Raw genomic sequence first — 16851 nt, 5'->3', positions numbered from 1 at the left:
ATAAATATTTTTAAAAACTGAAGGAGAAACAAAATTTATCATTATCAAACAATTTATTATTACTAAGCCATCTCTACAGAGGATACCAGAGGGAGTATTTTAGAATAAAGAGAAGGATGAACACACTCACTAAGGATAAATCAGTCTTGAATGGTGAGTGGAGATGGAAAAAGGAGAGGTGACAGAAGGTTTAACCAAAATGGATAGTACATGAAAAATCTATATGGAAGCCTATAATCTTCCAACCTAAAAAAAACAGTTTTAATTAGAAGGGATAGAAAAATACAGGTCCCTGGGTGAAAAGACATCAATTGTCTCTCTCCCAGCACTGAACCCTGCATACTAAAATACTGACTTACCTACCAAGATCTGTCTACAGGCACAGTGTAACACAACTGTTAAACGGATAACCAACTTTCTGATTTGGTATAAGGCCTGCACCAAGAACGGATTTCATGCCTGGTGTGGTAAAGCTGATGAAAAGCCCATGACTAAGGATATCATAGGCCCTAGTAGATGACTTACTACTGTTTTCTTTTCATTTTTATTTTGTTTCATTCTTGTTTTTGTTTTTCCGATACAGAGTTTTGCTATACCCACTCCAGCATCTGGTGTAGCATATCAATAGATAGTGCTACTCAGACTAAGAGATATGAGTCTTTCAGGATTATGCTCTCTGGAGGTCCCTAACAGAAGCCCCCCCACCTGGCAAAGAGACATGTTCTGAGATGTCTGTGCTTTTCGGTCGCGGTCTTGGGAATGGAACTTTGAGCTTTTTTATTTTTCTCTGTGACTCCTGAAATAGCACAACTAATTTTACAAAGAAATTTATCATTAGTAAATTATTAAAGGCTTTAATAAGAATAAAATATAAAAAGAATAAGCTTAAGAAAAGTAATAAATCAGATTCAGTATCAACAGGCATTATAAGAATAGTAAAAAAATAATAGACTCCTTCTTAGGAAAAAAATAGCATGAAAAGTACAGCTGGCTCAAGCTTGCCCCCCTTATTGTCTTGTTCCTAGGGAAGATCATAAATCTTTAACAGGACATATGGGAGGATGGTTGACAAAGGAGTGTTTAGACTTTGGCAGGCATCTGACTTATCTCCTTACTTTCCTCTTCATTGGTTAGCAATAATGAAACTGCATTTGAGGTTTCTTTCCCTTTGTCTGCTTCAAATCAAAAGTTTTTAGGCCAAGATCTTTTGTGGGCACTCCCCTATGTTAAAATTTAAACTTTGTATTCTTGGTAAAAGTCTAAATGTTCTGGGAAGTATGCCAACTTTAAGGTGCCTTTTTGTGAAATCATTATAAAAATACTAGCTTGATTTCAGTAAAATGCAGCAGAGTCAAAACCATCAAGGTGTCTCTATCTGTCAATTCATCGCCGAAACCGCGTCTTCCTGTCCAGAGCCTTGTTCCCTACAGACGCTGGGAATCCGACTGGGCTGGTCCATGGCAGAGTTTCTCTGTGTAGCTTTAGCTGTCCTGGAATCACTTTGTAAACCAGGCTGGCCTCGAACTCACAGAGATCCATCTGCCTCTGCCTCCCAGAGTACTGGGATTACAGGTGTGCCTGCCACTGTGCTGAGAACTTACTATTGTTTTGTTGAATGTTCATGTTATCAAAATGCCTTCTACATTTTCTGTTTATACCCATTTTGTTGAAAATATATGGGCTAAATAATTGGAATAAAAAACAAATTTTAACTGTTAGTTCTCTACAAGAAGCATATTTAACTGGCAAAGATAAATTAATGGGAAAAATATAAATTGACATATTAAGCAAGTAAAAACTGAAAAAAGGCAAAAGGAAGTATACTAGTATCTAAAAAAGCACACTTCAAGCCAAAAACTAGGTCATTACAAATTAATAAAGGTGACAATCAAACAAGAAGATATACTGATTGAAAATATGCAACAAACATTTGTGTGTCCAATTTCATAAAACAAAATCAACTGGACAAATGGATGCACAGACCAAGATACAGTAATAATGTAAGTGACTTCCACACGCAGTTCCATGAGTAGATATGTCATCTAGACCAAAAAAAAGCAGCAAGACTGCACAGATCAAATGTTAATAAATATTTACAGAATATCCCATTCAATAGCTATTGAATATGCATTCTCAGCAGTCCACAGAATCTTCTCTAAAATAGATAATTTTACAAATCCAATATTACCCTACTTCCAAAACTTGATAAGGAGACGACAAAAAAGATACTAAAGTCCAAATATTTATTTAATAAGTGTAAGTTCAACACTTCAATAAAATACTGACAAATTAAATTCATACCACATCAAGGAGATCATGCACCATGATCAAGTTGGTTTCACTCCAGGATTGCAAGAATAATTCAACATATGCCAATCAATATTGTATAGCACATAAAAAGAATCAAGGGTAATAATCACATAATCATTCCAAAAGACACAGAAAAGGCCTTTGATAAAATTAAATATCTATTCATGATAGCATCCTTCAATAAATCAGGTATAGAAGGATAATGCCTCAGTGTAAACTATATTTGACAAATCTATAGCCAATACACTAAAGAAAAAAAGTGACTGAAAACAATTTCAGGAAGATCAGAACAAGTATTGTCCACTGTTCACTGAATCTTTGTGGTATACCATACTATTCATATTTGCTCTTATTTTTGTAAGTGTGCTATCAAAATGTTTAAATATTATAAACATCACATACCAAGATAGTGAATAAAAATTCTATAAAAAATAGTTACATACAAAACTGAAGCTTTATTCAAAAGCAAATGTAAAATTTTTATATTTAGTAGAAAAATTAGTATGAAATATATATAGTTTGGAAATATAGGCCAATAATTTTAAATTAATTTTAATAATTAAAAATAATTTTAAAATAAAAATAATTTAATTAAAATAATTTAATTTTAAAAATTGGATATCATTAAAAAAGAATATATATCCCAGCACTCAGGGAGGCAGAGGCAGGCAGATCTCTGTAACGGAAGCCTGGACTACAAAGTGAGTCCAGGACAGCCAAGGCTACACAGAGAAACACTGTCTAGAAAAACCAAAAACAAAAAGCCAAAAACCAAAACCACAACCAATAAAAAGAATTCACATAGATATACAGACATATAAATACGTACACTTACCAATATTTTTTTCAATTCTTCAAGTTCTACTTCTTTGTTATTTTTAAATTTAATCATCTCTTCTAAAATAAAATAAAATGTATCAACAGCTGGATTAAAAAGTAGGAAAGAGAAAAAGTAACAACAAAAGAACTAATCCATATCTGGTACCATTATCAGGACAAAAACCTATGGCTAGACAGGCTATAAAGCCTACAAAGAAACTACTACTATTATGCTCCTAAGTGAACATACATACCCTAAAAGAGATAGCATAACACATCAAGAAAGCTTACAGAGTCCAAATCAACTCTGCAAAAATAATAATGGATAAATATTAAGTCATGTTTCTAGGTTAATTCATACCCAAAAGAACCCAAAGTTGATAAAGCAAAAGCAGCAATACATCTACATAAAATAATGTGGAATGAGGTGTGAACCTTTACTTTAAACTCATTACTACCTGAATCTATCTGGCTTCTACTCTTTAAAGAACTGATCTTTTCTCAAACTAATTCTGGTCACTGTACTTTTAGTTTCAATATCCCCACTTCTTCTGTTCCTTCATCTGCTTTAAAATTTACCAATTCTGAGCAGAAAAATCTATCTTCTAGCCCACCAATTTCTCCATATAAATAAAGATACCTGATTGATCTATGCCCTTTCAAGCTATCTGATTTCTCATATTATCTTTCAAATACCTGCTTATTAATTATAATTTAACTCCACGTAAAACTAATAACTCTCTCCATGTTAATAATATTATGGTCTCATAAACAACAACAAAAAAGCACTTTGCAATGTCATTTTCAGCCCTATTCTTTGGGTAGGTGGATCATATTTGATACTCTGAAACACTCCCTACTGATTTTTAATTCCTTCAATTACCAAGGCCTTGCATTATTCATATTTTGTCTCTAATTCTCACTTTTATAGCCTTCTTTCTTGCTACCAGAAAAAGTAGTGCTTTACAGGGCTTATCTTTACTTCTGCGAATTCAGTATTAACTTAAATTGTCTTTTCAGTACAACTTTCCCACTTTTTTTTTTTTTATGTTTTTGAAGGTTTATTTATTTATTTAAGTACATGAGTACTCTATTTGCAGATCCCATTGCAGATTGTTGTGAGCCACCATACAGCTACTGGAAATTGAACTCAGGACCTCTGGACAAGCAGCCAATGATCAATCACTGAGCCATCTCTCCAGCCCTTTTTTTATATTCCTACAGTCTCCAAATAATTTTCGGCTGTCATCTAAATTGTGTCTGAAATATTACTTTTACTCATTGTCAAGTTTTAATTATTTGAAATATAATAAAATTACTGAATGTTTCTCTGACTACTCTGATTTTTTAAAAAAAACTTGTAATAGCGTCCTACAAATCAATAAAATATGAAATGTCAATATAAAACTTAAAGAAGAAACATCACATGCAAAGCTTATTTAACCAGAAAGTTTCATTTTAGGTAAATATGCTTATATTTTTTTAATTTGAGGACCTGTTGAAGACAATGATCTGAGTACGGCTCTACCCTCTTACCTTAATTCCATAAAATTAGAAAAAAAAAAGACAAGAAATAGAAAAATATATATTATATATATATATATATATATATATATATATATATATATATATAAAATCAAGATTACCAAAAAAAGATGAACTAAAAAAAAAAGAAGAAAAATAACATCTGCAAAGACTTCTGGCTTTGAAGACTATCTTATTAGTTCAAGAATAAAACAATGTTGGGTCTTCATGTAACTTAGTTTGTACTGCCACACATAGAGTTTTCAACTTTCTATCATCCCTTAAAACTACCAAAGCATTTCTATACTTGAAATTTTACTTATTTAAAATTTATTTTTTTTATTAAAAAGTTTACTCACTTTGTATCCCAACTGTAGACCCTCCTTCGTCCCCTCCCAATCCCACCATCCCTCTCTTTTCCACCCATGCCCCTCCCCAAGTCCATTGATAGAGGAGGTCCTCCTCCTCTTCCATCTGATCCTAATGTCTATCAGGTCTCATCAGGAATGGCGTCATTGTCTTCGTCCATGGCCTGGTAAGGCTGCACCCCACTCAGGGGGAGGTGATCAAAGAGCAGGCCACTGAGTTCATGTCAGAGAAAGTCCCTGTTCCCATTACTAGGGCACCCACTTGGACACTGAGCTGCCATGGGCTACATCTATGCAGGGGTTCTAGGTTATCTCCATGAATGGTCCTTGGTATCACTCTCAGAAAAGATCCCTGTGCTCTTTATTTTTTTTTCTCTCTCTCCTTGTGGAGCTCCTGTCTTTCTATCTCCAGGTCTTTCTATCTCCCCCTTCTTTCATAAGATTCCCTGCATTCTGCCCAAAGTCTGGCTGTAAGTCTCAGCATCTGCTTTGATACACTCCTGGGTAGAGTCTTTCAGAGGCCCTCTACGGTAGGCTCTTGCCCTGTTCCCTGTTTTCTCCCTCTTCCAATGTCTCTCCATTTGCCTTTCTGAATGAGGATTGAGCATCTTACCCAGGGTCCACCTTCTTGCTTAGCTTCTTTAGGTGTACAGATTTTAGTAATCCTCCTATATTATATATTTAATGCCCACTTATAAGTGAGTATATACCATGTGTGTCTTTCTGCTTCTGGGATACCTCACTCAAGATGATCTTTTCTAGTTCCCACCACTTGCATGCAAATTTCATGATTTCCTTGTTTTTAACTGCTGAGTAGTATTCAGAAATGCTCAACATCCTTAGCTATCAGGGAAATGCAAATCAAAACGACCCTGAGATTTCACCTTACACCAATCAGAATGGCTAAGACAAAAACTCAAGTGACAACACATGCTGGAGAGTATGTGGAGAAAGGGGAACCCTCCTTCATTGCTGGTGGGAATCTAAACTTGCAGAACCACTTTGGAAATCAATCTGGAGCTTCCTCAGACAATTAGAAATAGTGCTATACCACTTAAGATCCAGCTATACCACTCCTAGCCATATATCCAAAAGATGCTCAAGTCTATAACAAGGATATTTGTTCAATCATGTTCATAGCAGCTTTATTTGTAATAGCCATAAGCTAGAAACAACCCAAGATGTCCCTCAGTTGAGGAATGGATACAGAAATTGTGGTACATCTACACAATGGAAGAGTACTCAGAAAATTTACTATTAACATATAACTCTTCCTTAAAGCCTTTCCTAAGTAAGGCTTCCTTTTAGTATCAACATTAACATTCAATAAGAAACCTGAAATAAGAAAACAAAGTGTTTTCAATATGTTCAATAAGAAAACAGTGTTCAACTTTCTATCATCCTTAAAACTACCAAAGCCTCTCTATACCTGAAAATTTACTCCTAACTTCTAACTCTCCCTTAAAGCCGTTCCTATCTTCTGCTTCCTTTTGTTATCAACATTAACATTCAGTAAGAAACCTGAGCATTCATCTCAAATATATAAATATGTGAAAAATATGTATTTATATTTTTAAATATAAATATATTTATTACATTTTACTTTAAAAATGTAAGTATTTATATTTTTAAGTAGAAACAGAAATATCTTTATATTATTCAGCACAAATATAACTTAAAAAATAGAAGTTCTCATATTTTCACTTGTTACTCTAATAGTTTTCCCTCATCCTTCATTCTGGGTATCATTACCCCTAATAGTTTTATGTGTTTAATCTTTTTCTCATAGTAATTAAAGATTTAACAAGTGCATGGTGTTTTACTTTCATATCCCCACACAGTGCTGCTTCAGTTCTCAAATTCCTTATCCAAACTTCTCATAATATGCTAGTATGGGAAAATATTGAGATTACAATATGATATATAATAGCTACTTAGTAATAAACTAAATTGTCATAAAGACATATTAAAGATATTTAAAGTACTAAAATTATTCCATAATCAACAACATTCAACAATGATAAAGTAGTTAAGTACAATTATTTAAAAATAATACTTTATGTTCTGAAAGAATTAGAATAACCATTATTCTTGGGTTTTTGTTGGTTGGTTAGTTGGTTATATTTTTTTGTTGTTTGGGTTTTTGTGTGTGTGTTTTCCGGGGGAGGTTGGTTTTTCAAGACAGGGTTTCTCTGTCCTATCTGTCCTGGAACTTACCCTGTAGACCAGTATGACCTCAAACTCATAGAGATTCACCTGCCTCTGTCTCTCAAGTGCTGGGATTAAAGGCATATGCCACCATACCTGGCTGTTTTTAACAATTATGCTAGGAAGCAAAATTATAAATAAATTTGAACATTACAAAGTTAGATAATCAAGTATTAATCTACAATGGGAATTAAGTATTGCAAAAGGAAAAGCATAAATGTGGTTCAATAATTCAACCAAATCTGAGAGGATAGAACAGACATTTCCTTCAGTGGTGTGAACACTGATAAGGTACTCATGCTCCAGGTAAACACACTGTTACCCACACTCCTATAAACACTGTAATGAAACTCATGGAGTTTCTCTCTCCCTCCCTCCCCCCTCCTCTCTATATCTGCCTCTCCTCCTCTCTCTCCCATTTTTTTTTCTCTCTCTCTCTCACACACACACACACAAAAACACACACACCATGAAATTCGAAAGGACCTAGTTGGAAAGAACAAGAAGATTACCAGGAATGAGACAGTATAAGCAAAGGTAAATATGCTCAAACTTACAATGTATGAAAATGTCATGCTGGTTATGTATAACTGATACACGCTTATAAAAATATTTTTTGAAAAGGGACTCAAGTAAAGAGCCTAACTATAACTACTTTTGAGATGTTAAATAAGCATTTCAAATACTAGGGAATATTACTTGTAATTATTTTAATTGTACAAGTAATTCAACTAATTGTACAAATATTAAAACTAACAGTAAAGTTTACAGAATATTATAAAAATAATCTATACAAATACCTGTCGATTCAGGAATATTAACTCACTAAAAATACTTTTTAACTGAAAGAAAAATTGTTTTTTCTTTTGATTGTCCAAACTTTCAGACATTCAAACTAATCAACAAAGCATAGACTTAAAATTAGTTAACTATATGGCCATAAATTCAAAAAACTATAAAATTGTTTTGTGTGTGCTAGTTCTTGAATATTAACAACACTATATAACATAGAATTATTTTTTCCTAAAAACTATTTTATGATCCAACACTACTAAACAATGAGGTCTACAAAATCCAGATATGAGCCAGGTGTGATGGTACATACTGGTAATACCAGCACTTGGGAGGCAGAGACAAGAAGATTGCTCCACGTTCAAGACTAGCCCAGTCTAGGCAGTGAGCGCTGAGACAGTTGGAGCTACATAGCAGGACCCTCATGAAAAATAAATAAATAAATAAATAACAAATCCAGGAAGTGGTACATTTCTGTTATTCCAGAATTCGTGAGGTTGGGGCAAAAGAATCAAGAATTCAAGACCAGTGGAAGCATGAAGTATGATCCTGCCTCAAATATTTTCTTCACTTGAAATGTAATAGGCATTTTCCTAAGATTATTCAGCCCTTTGAATTCTAAAATAAGGAGAATACAAACATCACACATTTCTAGACACATTTCTATAAACCACATAAAGAAGCTTAACAATTCTCTTAGGATTTAAAAATTCTATATTCAATTATGATTTTTCCCTAATTTTTATATTTATCTTATATGCATGAGTATTTTATCTCCATGTATGTATGAATACTACGATCATGCATATTGTTCACAGAAGCCAGAATAAGACATCAGATCCCCTGAAAGATTATAAACAATTGTGAGCATCACATGAAAACCAAACCTAGTCCTCTGCAAGAGCAGTAAGTGGCCTTAACTACTTGTTAACAGTTTAACAAATTTAACCAAAAAAAAATCAATTTTTTTATAATTAGTTATCAGTACATATCAAAGTATACTATTCTCTAAATCTTACCTAATTCACATGATTTCTTCTGGAGATCCATAGTGAGTAGTTTCAGTTGATCTTCATTTTTTTCCAATCTTATAAGATATATTATTTTAAAATTCAAATTATTATTTTAGTCAGAATTCATCTAATAACTAAAACTTGCACAATGTAACAAATGATATCTAAAATATTTATTCAGTAATTAAACACTATTGAGTATTAATCGGTATAAATTAAAATCAGTATAAGTTTAAAATGATAATTATAACAAATGTATAATTATATCTTCCTAAAACCTTAAGGCTTATAATTTACATAACTGCTGGACAGTGGTGGCACATGCTTCTAGGCCCAGCACATGGGAGGAGTGGCAAGCAGATCTTTGCAGCCAGCCTGGTCTACAGAAAAAGCTCCAGGACAGCCAGGGCTACACAGAGAAACCCTGTCTTGAAAAACAAAAAGTAAAAAACTCTATCTTAACTACTGATGACAATCAAATGTATGCATGAGTGAATATATAATTATATTAAATGTATATTTAAATTCTCATATACATTTAAATGTATATGTAAATTTAAATGTATATTAAATTCTCCCCTTAAAATTACAAATAAAAGAATGTGTATTGTCTTACTGACTTGTCTGATGTTCCGTTTCCTTAAACCATAAAACCAAGGCGAAGTGACTTAACAGATAAACAGGCTTGCTATCAAGCCTAACAACCTGCGTCAGTCCCCAGGAGAAAAACTACTCCTACAAGTTGTCCTCTGATCTTTATATACAAGCACATGTAGTATATACACACAAATAACTACAGGTATTAATAACGAGCTGCAGAGGTGGTTCAGTTAATTTTAAGAGCACTGGCTGCTCTTTGCTCTTCCACAGTACCTAAGTTTGATTCCCAGCATCCACATGGGTGCTTACAGGTGTCTGTAACTCCATTCCAGGGGCATTCAATGCCTGCTTTTGGTCCCTGTAAGCACTGTATGCATGTAATACACAGACATACATGCAGTCAAAACAGCCATACACATATTTTTTATTTAATTTAGTAAATAAAAAAATTAAATAAGGCAATTGGAACAGATGCTTCTATCGTAATTTACAATTTTAGTATTTGAAAATTGCTTTGACAGGTTAATAAAGTTAGGAAAGCTACAGTTTTTTCTCCTTACTATGCTAAGTAAAGAAAAATTAAGTAGTCCCAGGATATAAGTTGGGAAAGAAATTCATTACTCTCCTTTATGCTGCCAAATTTAATTAAGCTAAAAGGACAAAAATAATTACCTAGACCAACATACTTTTATATAAAAAATGCATTTAGTGAAGAAAAACAGCTAGTTGTTAACATTCCAATTTTAAATAAAATGCAATTACGTTAAAGGTAAATGAGTAATTTATCTCATATGGAGTAATATTTACTCTATCCCAAGATAGTTACTAAATTTATACATTGTAAGTAAGGTTGCAGGCCTCAGTCAAAGAGATTCTCTAACCTGGACATTATTCCTATGATGGCAATAATCCATACACAGGGGTTCTCAACCTGAGGATCAAAACACCTTTGGCAAACCTCTACCCCAAAAATATTTACATAATTATTAATAAGAGTAGCAAAATTATAGTTATGAAGTAGCAATGAAAATAATTTTATGGTTGGCATCACCACACATGACTTGTATTAAGGCTAACCTGTATTAAGGCTATAGTAACTATTACTCTGATGAGGTCGCAGTATCAGAGAGGCTGAGAACCACTGATCCTATCACTGCACCAACACTTAAGAATTTGTCTTATAGCTTGATCCTGTGGCAAAACATACATGGGAACTATTCCTGAGAATGCCTGATTTCTAATGGTACTGAATATCAAAATAAAATCAGTTTTATGTATCTACTTATTTCTTTAAAAATTATTCCACCTTTGCTGTTCTGTTTTCAGTAATTCCTCCAAGGTACATGTAGTAGCTTTAAGTTCAGTAACCACCAATAAGTGAGTCGTTTTAGCTTTGCTGAGTTCTTCCACTTGAGCTTCTTTTTCTTCAGTGAGCTGATAAATCGTTTTTGTTGCTGTCTTCAAATCTTCCTCTAAAGTTTTCTGAGTGCTCTAAGCGCAAAACAGAAAGGATAATGCAAAGGCTCAATGTTCAAAAGGATTAAGTCATCTGCTTCTATAAATACATTTGCCCTCTTGCCCTCCATACTTCTTCCTTCCCACTGTCCCTCCTTGGCAAACTGAATAACCCACCCACTATCAAATTTCAAGTCACCATCCTCTACAGTTCTGATCCTTCCACAGAGTTTTTCCAGGCAGTTAGCCTACACAGTTCTCTCCATTCTTAGAACTGCTGTGACAATTTATTAGCCTAATTCATTCTATTAATATTTAAGTATTTTTAATCAATTCCTCTTACTAGAAGGAATTTTAAAGTAGGATTGTGTCTTCTCTATTTGAATCCCCGAGTCATTACACATTTTAATCCTATCCAATAAGTGTGTTAACAGATTATGTGACACCCACTATATACCAGCCAGTTTTTAAATCATACCATACTCCTTTGCAAGGACATTTTAGTATCTTCAAGTTCTGATGTTAAATGGTCCTTCTTCTCATTTAATTCTTTTAAGTTTTCCTCTTGTAATTCTAAAAAAATAAAATTATAGATAGACATTGTTTGGTAGAAATGGATAAAGGAAACTAACTGCTATAGCAATTCTTTTCCTCTACTAGAAAACAGTTCAAAATAGAAAGAACAATGAAAATATACACACTAAATTTGATAAGACTATTTTCCCCAAAGCCTTAAAAATGAACATTTTAACCCTTTTTAACGTCTACATTTATAACTACGATAGAATGAAAACAGACAAATAAACCCACTTTAACATAAAGATTAATAGACTAGTCCTTATCCTTTGCTTATACACTGTTGTCAAAAAGGCAAGTGGCTTATATCTATATATCATATCTTATTTCACTTGTTATTGCAAATCTGTTTTGAAGCAAGATCCAGTGAATGCAAGCCTATAATATAACTACTTGGGGAGGCACACTAGTGACAGATTTTTTTTTTTTTGGACTGGATTATCTGAGGTGGGAAGACACACCCTAAAATCAAATCATTTGAGATATGAAGACCTATCCTAATCTGATCACCTGAGGTCAGAAACTGTGGTGGTTTGAATATGAATGGCCCCCACAGATATTATATATATATATCATATAGTATATATTCATTTGAATATTATATAGTATATTCATTTGAATATTATATAGTATATATTCATTTGAATATATACTATATAATATATATATACATATATAAACAATACATAAGCATACAACAGGGAGTGGCACTATTTGAAATGATTTGAAGGATTAAGAAGTATGGCCTTGTTGGAGGAAGTGTGTCACTGCGGATGGGCTTTGAGTTTTCAAAAGCCCAAGCCATGCCCCGAATCTTGCTGTCTACAGGGTCAGGAAATAGCTCAACTACTGTTCCAGCACAATGCTGTATGCCTCCATGCTCCCCACCATGATAATACACTAAACTCTGAAAGAAAGCCCCCAATTAAATGCTTTCTTTTATAAGAGTTGCCTTGGCCATAGTGTCTCTTCACAGCAGTGAACTAAGACAGTGACTAAGACAGAAATTCTAAATAAGAACCACACATTCTGATTGCAGACCATATAAAAGTACATGGAAGAAGAAAGACTTTTGTTTTTCCCTTGCTTTCCTTCACGCTCACTATTATGCCGCTGAAGTATTACTTCCTTGGTATTAGAAAATGTTTCTCTAGGATTCCTCTGGCGACCAGCTAAGACATCTAGACCCCTATACTGAAAGGATTCTTGTCCTTTCCATAAGGAAACAGACATTTTGTAACTAGTCTGACCATAGTCTGCATGCTACTCTAACAAATCTCATTTTAATATATCTATAATATATATACATACACATATATTAAATATTATATATTCCTTTCAATTGATTCTGTTCCTCTAAAGAATCCTGACTAATACAGATTGGTGGAAGAGGGTGAGTCTTCTGACTCAAATAATGCAAATTTAGGGTGGTCTTCCCATTTCAAAAAATCCAATCAAGAAAAACCTCTCACAGTGGTTCCCAGAGCATTGGGTTTTATTTAACTGCAGTAGTCAAGTTCACAACCAAGATTATCCATCACAATGACTCACAATCCTCTGTAGGCCCTGTTCCAGGAGGTCTAACAGGCATACAGTGCATATATATGTATAAAGTCAAACATCCATACACATAATAGTAAAACATCTAAGAATACATTTTAAAGAGGATTAGAGATGAATGTAAGCAAAGATAAAATTCAAAGAAAGCCTCCAAAACATGATTGCTAAGTTGAACATTTGAAATACAGTCAGAATATGAAATAACAGAAGTTAGGAGAAATATTAATGTCAGAGAAGTGAAAGAAGATATATAAAGAAAAAATAGGAAGATACTGGATAAGATTCAGCATTTTGAAGAAAATGTATTTCAGTAACATAAGGCTTACTAAATGAAAAGGGAGTCTAAACTTTGAACAGATACTAAATTATTACACTGAATCTCGGCTCAGAGATTAAGAACACTGGCTGTTCTTCCAAAGGTCCTAGCAACCACATGGTAGCTCATAACCATCACTCATAACCATCATAACCATGCACTCAGGGAGGCAGAGACATGTGGATCTCTGTGAGTTTGAGGCTGACCTGGTCTACAGAGTGAGTTCCAGGACACCCAAGATTACACAGAGAAACCCTATCTCAAAATAACCAAAAGTAAGAATCACAGTAGGTATGACTGAAAAGAGAATACAGATCCTAATAGTTTATAATAATTTTGTTCAGAATCTTTTGTTTCTTAAGTCATGAAGACTATGTATGAAGAAAGTGTGTTCATGGATACCAGGCACCCAAAGAACCCTGAAAAACAATCCAATCCGTACTGCTGGAGATACATTCGGGATAGAACTTGATGCCATATCCTAATGGGAGAAACAAATCCCATATACAGACAGAAAAGACAGCAGCAAAAGTGTGGTAAGGAAGTCTGAAGCTGAGATTCATAACCCCCTCCTAACACTTCAGTTCCCTGCCATTACTGGACAAGCTATGGAAGTTTGTTTTGGAACTTGCTACAGTATCCTAAAGACCAGGAAAAGGTAAATACCAGTTGGTAGGCACTCTACAGTTTCATAAATTCCTAGTCACAAAAGGTCCTGAGTGACTGACACCAAAGTACCAAAGTACCTAGGGAAATCAGATGGGGAAGTTCTGGCAGAAAATTAGTCATCAGCACAGAAATACTTCTCTCTGGAAAGACAAACAAAGACTTATCTTGTATGAACTACTGAGATTAGTATCCTATATACATACCACTTGAAATTGATGGGGAAAATACCTACCTATCAAAAGGACTATCAACTGAAGGTATAATACCTTCCATTTGTTTTATTGCTCATCTTCACCTTTTATTTTAATTTTTAAAATATTTAATTTTTGTATTGTACTTTCATACTTTTCATATTTTAGTTTTGTGTTTTAACTAGCATCTCACTGGAAAGGGCTTTCACATCTGTCTTTACTCTAAACCTAATATACCACATTTTCTCTACAACTTTTCAAACCTCAAATTCTTGGGGCTGGAGTAGTTAAAAGAAGAACATGGCTGTTCTTCCAAAGGACCTGGGTTCAGTTGCCAGCACCCACATGGCAGCTCACAACCGTCTGTAATTCCAGTTTCAGGAGTTCTGATGCCCTCACACATACAATCAGGCAGAATACCAATATACATAAAATTTAAAAATAAATACATAGATCTTTTTAATTCTTCATTCTTTCTCACTCATACTTTACCCTCCCTTCCCCCACTCTACCATTCCTTACTTCACTACTGAAACACTTAGTGATTTAAAGAAAAAAATATATAAATTAGCTAGGCATGGTGGCACATGCCTTTGATGTCAGCACTCAGGGAAAGCAGAGGCAGTCAGGCCTCTGTGAGATCAAGATCAGCCTGTTCTATAAAGCAAGTCCAGGATAGCCAAGACTACACAGAGAAATCCTATTCCAAAAAAACGAAACAAACAAACAACTATAAATTATGTTTTTTCTAGCCAGTTGTCTATGAACTTTACATGGGAACAAACAAAGTGCACAACAATTTAGTTTCATTCCCCTGAAAATCTAAGTGAAGAAAACACAACTGGAAGGTTCATGTAAAACAAAGCAAACAAAAACAGTAGGGAAAGGGGGAGGCGGGGGACTAAAGGTAACATCCATTCCAACAAATATGCAAAACTCAACAAAGGAACACAAAAATTAGACAGCTATCAGCTGAAATACCCACACATGACTTTTCAATACTGGAAAACAAAAATAATGGAATATGGCTAAAATATCACACACACACACAAAAAAAAAAAATCCCAGTACTACTTTTGAAGGACCAGTGGCCACATAGATTACTTAAATAAGCAGATATATGAAATACATGATAAATCAGTTCAGAACTTATACATGAAAGTTACCATAGTGGGTGAAAACTGAAATACATGATAAATCAGTTCAGAACTTATACATGAAAGTTACCATAGTGGGTGAAAATCAATTACTTGGAAGAAAAATTAAAAATAGGAGGAAAAAAATCAATAAAGTTGAGAGGTAGAAAAAGAACCAAACAAATTCTGGAAATGAATGAACCAATCAAATAAAACACATAATGGAAAGAACCATCACAGATGAGAACAAGCAGAGGAATTTCAGGGATGGGAGAATTAGAGACAGTATTATAGATAGCTATAAATAAAGAAAAACAATGAATATAACCAAAATATCTAAGAACTCTGAGATAATGTTCAACAGACCAAATTAAAATTTATGGTGTACAAGAGAGTTGAGATAGCCTAAAAAGGCTCAGACAATTTATCCAGTAAAATTATAGAATTTTGTAAACCTTAAAGGTTAAAAAAAAAATGGACAACCAAACACATTTAGCCATGGTCAGAAAAGAACTCCTCCAATGATATAGTCAATGATAATAGTATCAGTATCAGATTTTAATCAGCAATCCTAGAAGCAAGAAAAGCATGGGGTGATAAATATATAATGTCCAACAAAGACCACTATGCACTATAAAGCTATGTCTTAAAATTAAGATGGAGATTCTCTGTGGAACTCACCAAGCTGTGTCTGTATGTGTGCATGGTCAGAGACAGGGTTGGGAGTGAGAGTGAGAATGGTATGGGTGGGAGAGGTTCTGAGACACTCACCAAGCTGGGTTAGTGTACAGCTTGCACAACTGTGGCTAAGCTTGGGAGAGATCATAGACCCTAAAGAAGAACTTATTAGTGCTATTTTCCGAAACCAGTATCATTTGTTTATCTTTATGACCACTAATAACAAGTGAAGAGCATTACAAAATAAACCCTTTCTGCCCCAACTTTCTTTTGGTCGTGTTGTTTATCAGAGAAAACAGGGAAGCAAACTACAACATTCAAATAAAGTAATGATGACAGAATTGCTAGTTACTAGTGATCAATACACAGTATGTACATTAATCAAAACTGCACACTGTACATCATAAACACAGAAAATAAAATGCATTGTCCAAAACAACTGAAAATTAATGTCTTTTTAGAGCATGTTGTTGAAACTGAAGGTTAAAAGTATGAAAAAAGGAAAAATAGGGGCATATATTTTTGATAAAGATGCCCTCCTCCTTCAACTGATCCAAACCAAGCTGAAGATAACAGCACTAGAAAATATCATTAAAATGTGACAAAGCCCAAAAAATTAGATGGAAAATACATAAG

The 16851-nt window shown here is 33.9% G+C and overlaps 1 protein-coding gene across 1 annotated transcript in view; it reads right to left on the bottom strand.

The window, feature by feature from the left end:
* Positions 1-16851, bottom strand: part of Sycp1 (synaptonemal complex protein 1) — an 87395-nt gene that overhangs the window by 54571 nt on the left and 15973 nt on the right. Inside the window, exons 12-15 of the mRNA XM_060393292.1 lie at positions 11568-11662; positions 10941-11125; positions 9041-9108; positions 3146-3207 (exon numbers count right to left, since the gene is read on the bottom strand). Of these exons, the coding sequence (XP_060249275.1) occupies positions 3146-3207; positions 9041-9108; positions 10941-11125; positions 11568-11662 (410 nt within the window). The remainder of the gene's footprint in view (positions 1-3145; positions 3208-9040; positions 9109-10940; positions 11126-11567; positions 11663-16851) is intronic.

This window comes from Meriones unguiculatus, chromosome 10, assembly GCF_030254825.1.
Source record: "Meriones unguiculatus strain TT.TT164.6M chromosome 10, Bangor_MerUng_6.1, whole genome shotgun sequence".
NCBI lineage: Eukaryota > Metazoa > Chordata > Mammalia > Rodentia > Muridae > Meriones > Meriones unguiculatus.
The sequence above is the reverse complement of the archived record's forward strand: the minus strand, read 5'-3'. Positions and strand labels throughout refer to the sequence as shown.